Source organism: Mus caroli, unplaced genomic scaffold (assembly GCF_978045245.1).
Source record: "Mus caroli unplaced genomic scaffold, Mus_caroli_1 scaffold_7, whole genome shotgun sequence".
NCBI classification, from domain to species: domain Eukaryota; kingdom Metazoa; phylum Chordata; class Mammalia; order Rodentia; family Muridae; genus Mus; species Mus caroli.
The window spans coordinates 91,695,135-91,705,070 of NW_028227262.1; the positions used below are offsets into that span (position 1 = coordinate 91,695,135).

The window sequence follows — 9,936 nt, forward strand, 5'->3', positions numbered from 1 at the left end:
GGTCCTAGAGCAGCAGTGGGTATGTGCCACTTGCCAGAGCTGGAGAGGGAGAAACAGGAGAAGATCTGGGAATATCATCTTGGCCCAGAGAGAGATGCTATCAAGACAGTAGGTGAATGGCATCTGAAAATGAAAAGCCAAGGTTGTCTCCTGGCTTCCATGTGCACACATTCACACATCCTTCTGTACACACACACATATGCATGCATGCATACAGATACACAACAAACATATTATACACCATGTATATTTAATAATCAATTTTTATTTACCAATAATAGTGTAATAAGTGAGATAAAATGAACTACAAATAAACAGGGACATGACTTTTTATACAAGAGTCATTAAGTAACTGTGGTAAACAAAATGCGAACTTTAAATTCACACTGTTTTTATGGATTCTAAGAATTTATAATCATGAAACAGAATTAAAGCTACAAGAAAATATTTGAACTATCCTTGATGAATGAATGCAGATTAAAATATTTTCAAGAGAAAGCTTAAAAAGTCACTTTCAGAAAGGATCTACTTTTAGGAAACTATGCAGTAAAGGAATATTCATTTTACAAAGTAAAAGGGAGAAAGAGAACTCATGATGAAATATCAACTAATTGTGTACAGTTGAAGAACTGTACAGTACTTGGCAAAAGAAATGAAAAAGAAAGTGTATGTGTAATGTAACAAATTTTATGCAAATAGTATGAAAATCTTGCTTTGCTATGTGAATCATTAAAGTTTTTTTTAAAAAATTGCATTTTAGAAAAAAATAGTAAGTGGGGCTACTCAGGATGATTCTATATAAGCTGCTCTATGGGCAGGCTCTAGGGAATTCCATGTTATCTTTTCACCTCTGTGGACACCAGGAATGCACACATACATACATGCTGGTGTGGTATTCACAGATATAAATTAAAAATAAATTAATAAATTAAAAAAAGAAAAATCTTTATTAAAAAAATTTAGTTGATGCTTTGACTGCAGGTTTTTCAGCATAGTTTTTATTCTGTTATCAGAACTGATTTGTACCAAAGGGGTAATTGTGGGATAGGCATTCATCATGAACCTCTGAAGAGTAAGGATGACTGGATGATACATCCATATCGTGTCTGAGGTGAATGAGATGATGAAGTCCACCCAGTACATGAGGACAAAGAAAGACACCAGCAGCAAGATGGTCTGCGTAGCCCTTTTCTCAGGGGACTCTCTCAAGTGACTGATGCTATAAAGATACTTGCACTGCCTTTGATACCTAAACATGGTTATGACCATGTATACACTTGTGGTCAGCATGACTCCTACAAGAAACACATCTCTGGAGGTTGATATTGTAAAAATCAATCCCCTGGTAATAATATTCATGGGTAAGAGTGAGCAGAATTTAGTGACCTGCATCTGGTTGGTCTCACTCACATTAGTAAAACCACCAACATAAAATATCCGGTTAGTACTGAAGGCCAAATTGAAAAACCAAATGCATAAGAAAACACAGACCATGTATTTTTTTAGTTTTTGTTTAAATTTTGCCAACAAAGAGGTACTGGGACTGATAGTGACAGCCTGGAACACACTCAGCAGGCAGGTGGTACAGATAGAGAGGCCTCTCATCACCCTGCTAATATAAAAAATTGCCTTGCATTTGAAGTCATTCTCAATGTTTAATAACTCAAATATGTCTGTAAGCAAAATATCCCCTCCAATGAGGACCATTATTATGTGAACGAAGGTCAGTTGACAGGAGATCAGGTCTGTGGGCTTAGGTCTGTGACCTAGGATTATAAAAATATAGAAAAGAAGAAGAACCATATTGGCTAAGACTCCAAGTCCAGCTTGGAAATAAAGAACATTCTTAAATGAAGACATAAGTGGAGAATGTATTCATATTAACAGCATAGGGGAAGTTTATTTCATACATCTGAAAAATAAGAGAGTATACATCAAGCCTGTGATACACTAGAAAAATAAGTCTATATCATCATTCTATTTTCCATACTACTTGTTAATTAGCCTATCTCTTTACTTTTGGTGATCCAGACTGTACATCATCGCCTACAATTCTGCATGCCTTTCATGTTTCTCCTGTATATATATAGAATATTATGGATAATAAATGTATTCACACATACTTTTGTAGAATTTACAATTTGTTAACTTGTATGGCATGTAAATCTTATATAGGAGAAATCCAATCTTATTGATTTAAAATGTCTTGTTTTATACTTAATATCTAAAACAGTAGTTGGGAACAAAGAATTTTATTCACATTTGTACAACTGAATAAAACACGTTGATTTGGAAAATACAAAAGATATATATAAATATTGATTCAATCCCATATTTCCTAATCTTTACTATGTTCTATTTTGCAACTATCTGTGTTTTGACTCATAATTCTGGTAAAATCAGTGTTAATTAATGGTAATCCCATTATTTTAACTAGCAAAATATCTTTCTAAAATCATGTATTTCTATGTTCCTTTTTCTGTGAAATCCAGACTAAATTAAAGACATGGGTACAGGTGTAGACTACTAGAGAACTTTCCACACCCTATATCCATTACTTATGATTATTAAGGCTCATAGACATTTTGAGTTTAGTTCCTATCCCATCACCTTTTGTGAGACTTCAGGTTTAAAGCACTAACTCCAAGTTACAAAGTCAAATAGTATTTTTCTTTTCTTATTGGAGGCCATTATAAATTGTTAATAGAATGATTAGTCATAGCTTTTCACCATATACGTTGATATTGTATCTACATACCTCTTTTTTCTGTATTTACCTCCCTTCACTTTCTAAGAACCCATCCTTTCCTATTTCCCTGATAAGATACTTGTATCCTGCAATTCTGCTATCTATTGCTCCAATGCCCAAATGTAGACTGGAAAGGGTTTCCTTTCCTTTTCCTGAATTTTGTAGTTAATGCATGCTACATAATCACATCTAAAATTGTGGACCTAGGAGCCTCCAACAAGAGAGAACATGTTATGACAAACATGGGCTTGCTGAAAATGGCTGCATAGTGACACTTTTTTAGAATTTCTATTTTGAAAGAGATGCCTTCCCATGCAGTGAAAAAAGAGGTCCCAAGTACGTCATCAACATGCACATAACTTTTACACTTTCAATCAACAGTATTACCTTTGCCGCCCGAGTTAGTTATTCGGCTTGGTTTCTAGGATCAGTTTATAATGGAATTAATTTCATTCAATTCTTTAAAATCAGCTTATGATACAAAAACAGAAAATACCTACATTGACCCTGATTTTGTAAGAAAAAAGTGTGCCTAATCATATTTTCAAGTTCATATGTATAAAAATAATGCAGAAGTTAGTGTCTGAGACCATCCTACAAGATTTTCATGACTATGATTCCCTAAATCAAGCAGTTTACATTTACATGATTTTTGTTCCTAAACAGTTTAATCTTGTAATGGGATCATCCCAATTGCCAGGGCCACACATCTGATTCTCTCACTGATATACATTTACAGTAGCTGCACCATGATTTTCTGTTCATAAAAGTTCCAGTCCTGGGTTTGATATACAGCAATGACAGGATGCTTCATGACCATCTGTGACTCTAATTCAAGAGAAAACATTGTCCTCTCTGCCCAAGCATGCAATTTTTGTGCAGAAAATATACATAGCTAAAACGTGTATATATGTAAAATGAATAAATAAATACATAAATAAATAAAGCTCCAGAGTATTATTTACTCAGAGTATTATTTGCCTTGGTCTGCAAACTGTAAGAACTGTTTCCAAATTAATATTTTAAAAATACAATTGTACAAACCATATACATATAATAATTTATTATTAATTAGACATCAATAATTTATTAATATAAGCACAAGTATTATAAGTAATATAAAATATGTCAAATTCATAAAGTAAAAATAGTAATAATAAATGATATTTTTGCTTTATATGCATTCCTTTGTAAACATTTATCACATACATAAAGTGACAGATTCTAATTTATAAACCTGCACATTTATGCACTATTTAGTTGTAAGAAGTAAAACACAGAGTATATTATAAACATTTACAATAATGGAGAAGCCATCACTATTAAGTTGATCCATACCAAAAGTGTGAGCCATCTGCAGCCATGTGTCTGAAGAAGCATGCAACTAAGACAGAGAAGGGGGAGGGGAAGCAAGGTATCTTCATACATAATTCACATTCTCCCGTGAACAGTCAATTCATCTCTTCATTTTCACAATATTTGATTTTAGAACAGTTTGTTTTATGCACATATATTGATCTTTGTATTCTGTTTGTGAAGATTAAATAGTATAGGGAGCATAAAAGTATAGTAAATGAAAATTATGATTTTCATTTTAAGCTCTACCACATTTAGTGCATAATGACCTAAAAGATGTATGACTGCTCAGAAAGAATATAAACTGAGCTTATGACTTTCAGGTAACAAGGAAAATTGATGGTTGATGTGCTGTCCACTGTCAACAACATGAAGTTTCTAGGAATTCCTGAAAGAGAAAAAACTTGGCCTCAAAATTAATTCCATGAAATCTTTATAAAACATAGAATGCCAGCATGATTGCTTAATACTCTTTTATAAAGTAGGAAATCATACCGCTTACCTGATATGTCTTAATTAATAAAAATGCATAAATTGTTATTTGGAAATTAAATTTAGCACAAGTATGACAGAAAACACACAAATGTTGATTAGAATACTATAATTAGAATATTATAATTAGTGATTTTGATTTTAAATAACTTTATACTATTCAAGAATTGTAAGTATACTTCTCAGTTTTATTGAAAAGCTTACTCAATATTATTCAGTTTCAATGCTACATGATTCAATTTAGAAAACATGAAATTAGAAAAAGGAATTCATTTTAGTAGAATGACTAAAACTACAGAAAACACATTTGTGTAAGGATAACTGTACAAGTGTTTAGAAAATGAATATTTTGAAGTACCTATAAAGTATCTACTTTATGAGAAATCATTGCAGTAGACTAAAAAAAATCTATGTAAAGAATTTAAAACTCATATGATGCTATGAGAGTTTTATGCTTTTCAGTCATTAACTGAAACTTTCCTAGGAATTCATCAGTATATGCAAATTTAGCACACTAGAAAATTATTGATAAACATATTAGTTAATATTTGTTGTATATTCATTGTTTGAGTTTCATAAAAATAAATTAATACAGTCAGTTAACTTGAGAGGGATAAAATGAGAAAATACAAACACAATTCAAATGTGTCAATATTATAAATCTACTTCTGCAAAGCAATAAATAGCTGGAATTTGGTTTTTCACACTTTAAGTTATCTCAGGTGTTACAGAGATGGAAGACTAACACAATTGACCATACCTACGTGGAATCATGATCTGCGAATTCTTAGAGCACACATGAATGATAATCCTGTCAGATATACTCCTTAAAAGGTTGAGTATGGACTTGCATTATAAATACATATCATTGTTAATTTATTGGAAAAAGTGATGAGTTTCATGATATTTTCATTTAAAATATAATACATATTAGTCATCTTCACCTTATGAGCCTTTTCTTTTTCCCTCCTTCTATTAGACCCTGTCCTCTTCCAAATATCCACCTCTACTGTCACATGTATAATAAGAGATCAAATTGAGTAAAATATGTTCTTTTATTAATTGTTATACAGATATTATATGTCTACAAGCATACCTTATGTTTGCTTATAATACAATTTAGCTTAAAAAGTAAAATTCTAAGCAGATAATTCTATACTCATTTATTATAGAATCCAGCTTCATTCTACCACCTACTTACAGCTCTCATTATACAGAACTGAAAAGGAAACACTCACCCAGCTGGGCCTTTGATGAACATTCATGTAGAATGAGGCCCTAAGAAGTAGTTATAAGGAACAAATGTCATTACGTTATCTCCCTCTAGACCCATAGTGTTCATGTCATATGGAGAAGGCAGTTCTGACCGTGAGGTTATTACAAAGTTGTATCATCAAATGTAAAAGTGAACTTTCCTAATTTCAGGAGAAGAGTGGAGTAGGAACAAATGATCTCTGGGTCTCCTGTGTGTGAGATATTCTCTCCAGGCCAGATCTGTGTAGATTAACTGATCCCAGTCCTTGGGAACAAAAGTAACAAAATTAATATTCCACTTAAAAGAAGCAGAAAAACATTTACATTCCCAGGGTATCTGACCCATATCCAAAGCTTTCATGGTGTCTTACATACTCAAGATCTTCCATAGAAATTAACATCCCTTTTGCAGGAATTAAGAAAATGTCACCTCCTCTAAACATTCTTAGGGTAAATAATGTTTCTTACAAAGCACACAGAAAAGAGATAATATAATTGTATTAACATCAGAAATCAAACTGAGGGGCTGTAAATGTAGCTAGCTCACCTAATACCGTGCAGGCCTAGAAAGTATTGTGTATGTGGGAGACCAGGAAATAAATCAAATTTTTAAATTATAGACACAGGTGACAGACAAGAATTTCAAGTCTATGGAAAATACAAGAACTTCAATAAGATTGTAGAGGAAAACTGCACCAAAGACACTATCATATAATTTAAGAGGCACACAGAATGTACACACAAAAACAAACAAACAAAAATACCCATACTAAGCCGGGCATGGAGGCACATGCCTTTAATCACAGCACTTTGGAGGAACATTTCTGAGTTCAAGGCCAGCCTGGTCTACAAAGTGAGTTCCAGGAGAGCCGGGGCTATACAGAGAAACCCTATCTCGAAAAACCAAAAACAAAAACAAAAACCAAAAACAAAAGAACCAAACAAATTTTCCATGCATCTTATAGTTAAAACTTCAGCAAAGTAGCTGGATATAAAATTAATGCAAATAAATCAGTAGCATTCCTTTATGCAATTGAAAAAGAAGATAAGAAAGAAATTAGGAAAGCATTGCTGCTTACAATTGTCACAAGTAATACAAAATATCTTGGTGTAACTCTAACCAAACAAGTGAAAGACCTCTATGACAATAACTTCAAGAAAGAAATTGAAGAACATTTTAGAAAATAGAGAAATCTCCCATGCTAATGGGTTAGCAGACATAGCATAATAACATAATAAAAATGGTCATCCTACCGAAGGGAATCTACAGATTCAATGCAATCCCCATCAAAATGCCAACATAATTCTTCAAAGACATGGAAAGAGAACTTCTCAAATTTATCTGGAAACGAAAAAAGGCTAGAATAGCAAAAACAATTCTTAACAATAAAAGAACTTCTGGGGGAATCACCATCCCTAACTAAAAGCTATACTAAAGAGCAGTTATGATAAAAAAAAAACTGCATGATATTGGAACAGAGATGAACGGGTTAATCAATAAATTAGAATTGAAGACCCAGAAATAAAACCATACACTTACAGACACTTGATCTTCGACAAAAAAGCCAAAAAATATACACTGGAAAAAAGAAAGCACCTTCCATAAATTGTGCAGATCTAACAGGCAGTCTGTATGTAAAAAAAAAAAAATAAAAGTAGGTCCTTATTTATCACTCTACACAAAACTCAAATCCGAGTGGATCAAGGTCCTCAATTTATAACCAGATACACTGAACCTAACAGAAAAGAAAGATGGAAAGACATTTGAACTCATTGAAATTTCCAGGGGGAAATCTCCTGAAATCCAATGGCCCAATCACTAAGATCAAGAATTGATAAATGGGACTTCATGAAACTGGAAAGCTTCTGTAAGGCAAAGGACATAGTCAATATGGCAAATCTGCAACCTACAGATTGGGAAACCCACTACCCCATTTGGATTCTATTTGGATCTATTTGGATTCTTCTACATGCAGGCTTACAGTAAGACCGTATCATTTATTGAAGATCCTTCCTCTTTTCCATTTTATGGTTTAAGCCTCTTTGTCAAAAATCAATTTTCCATATCTGTGTGAGTTTATTTCTCAGTCTTTGATATGATTCCATTGATCCACCTTTCTGTTTCTGTACAAATACCATGCCGTTTTTATTACTACCGCCTGTAATCTGGCATGAAATCAGGGATGTTGATACCTCAAGAAGTTCTTTATACGGGATTGTTTTCACTATCCTCGTTTTTTTGGAAACACAGTCCAAGAACACATCAAAAAGATCATTCGCCATAATCAAGTAGGTTTCATGGCAGAAATGTATGGATACTAATGTACAAACAATAAGTTGACATCCATAAGTGTAACCCACCAAGCAAATAGACTGAAAGACAAAATAAAATGAAGTCTGATCAAAGACAAATCATTACTTCAATAGAAGAAAAGTCCTATGACAAAATCCAACACCCCTTTACAAGATACATCCTAGAGCTTAAGGATACAAGAGATATACTTCATATGATAAAGACATTTTGAAATATGCTCATAACAAACATCAATGTAAATGGAGAGAGTTATATTTCTACTAAAGTCAAGAACAACACAAGGATATCCACTGTTTCGATACCTGGTAAATATTGTACTTGAAGTCTTCACTAGAACACTCTAAAAACAGAAAGATATCAAGGATAGACACATGAGGAAAAAATTAAAATATCTGTAATTGGAAGTGATATGATAGTGTACATAAGTGATCCTAAAACTTCCACCAGGAAACTCCTACAAGTAATAAATACTTTTGGCAAAGTAACATGATACAAAATTAATGCACAAAATCTGTAACCTTCTGATATATAAATGACAAATAGAGTGAGAAATAAACAAAGGAAACAGGATCTGTCAGAAAACCATAAAAAAATATAAACTACTTTTGGGTAATTTTAACCAAGCAAGTAAAAGACTTGTATAAGAAAAACTTTAGGACATTGAAAAAAGAAATTGAATGAGATGTAAAAAGAATAGTATGGCTTCTGCAGGGGCAGATCACAAGATTTTCTACTCCTCTGAAGATACCACAGTCAGAAAGCCTCCCAGGAGGACTGCCTAGAGGGCGCTGTCTGTTGGAGCAGGTGAGGGAGCCATCTTGTGTCCCAGGTCACTAAGAGACCAGTCTGCAAAGTTGAGAGTGCGGTTGCAAAGTGACACATCTTCTGGGACAGACCCTGTTTCGGGCTGTCATCTTCATGCAGGAGGCAGGTCTGAACACCAGACCTCAGTGAACCATGCCTGCAGAGAGTACTCTGGCCACTGAGATTCAGGAGAGAGATGGACACCCAGTACTACTGACAGAGTCTAGCAGAATCACAGGAGAAACAAGCTCCAGCCAGAGACAACTATAACAACTAACACCAGAGATTAACAGATGGCAAAAGGCAATTTTAAGAATTTTTTTGGTGGTGGGGGGTTTTTGAAATACGGTTTCAAAGTCCTGGCTGTATTAGGACTCCCTCTGTAGACAAGGCTGGCCTCAAACTCAGAAATTCGCATGCCTCTGCCTCCCAAGTACTGGGATTAAAGGTGTGTGCCACCACACCCAGCCTTGAATCTTACTAACAGAAACCAAGATTGCTCACCACCATCAGAAACCAGCACTCCCACCTCAGCCAGACCTGGATACCCCAACACACCTGAAAAGCAACATTCAGATTCAAAATCATATCTCATGATGCTGGAAGAAGACTTTAAGAAGAGCATTAATAACTCACTTAAAGAAATACAGGAGAGACCTTGGTTCCCGGACTCGGCAGAAAGCAGCCTGCACATGTGAGAGTGTGGACTACAGAAGCTAACAGCTTCTGGGACAGGCGAGAGCCACAGAGCTTCTGAGGCAGCGCCATTTTCGGGCTCCAGACATCCGGCCAACTTCCCGGCCAGAGGACAGGGGGCCGCCCTGCACGGGAGGCACTAGCCTCAGGATATGTGCAAGCCATTTTGATACCTGGACTCTGCAGAAAGTAGTCTGCACAGGTGAGAGTGTGGACTACTGAAATTAACAGCTTCTGGGACAGGCCAAAGCAACACAGCTTCTGGGAAAGG

At 34.6% G+C, this 9,936-nt stretch overlaps 1 protein-coding gene across 2 annotated transcripts; it reads right to left on the reverse strand.

The window, feature by feature from the left end:
- Positions 1-254: 254 nt before the first annotated feature.
- LOC110287721 (putative vomeronasal receptor-like protein 4) lies at positions 255-5,917 on the reverse strand. Of its 2 annotated transcripts, none has more exons than XM_085840586.1 (2): positions 5,836-5,917; positions 255-4,493 (listed from the first exon to the last, which is right to left on the reverse strand). In XM_085840586.1, the coding sequence occupies exon 2, from the start codon at positions 1,858-1,860 to the stop codon at positions 910-912; it is 951 nt and encodes a 316-aa protein (XP_085696712.1). In that variant the 5' UTR covers positions 1,861-4,493; positions 5,836-5,917; the 3' UTR covers positions 255-909. The 2 variants fall into 2 exon arrangements, with proteins under 2 accessions (XP_085696712.1, XP_085696713.1); XM_085840587.1 differs by lacking the exon at positions 5,836-5,917 and adding an exon at positions 5,694-5,798.
- Between the last annotated feature and the right edge of the window lie 4,019 nt (positions 5,918-9,936).

Bases quoted from the DNA above. Each gene is read 5' to 3' on its own strand.
- LOC110287721 (XM_085840586.1), bottom strand. From the start codon at position 1,860: ATGTCTTCATTTAAGAATGTTCTTTATTTCCAAGCTGGACTTGGAGTC.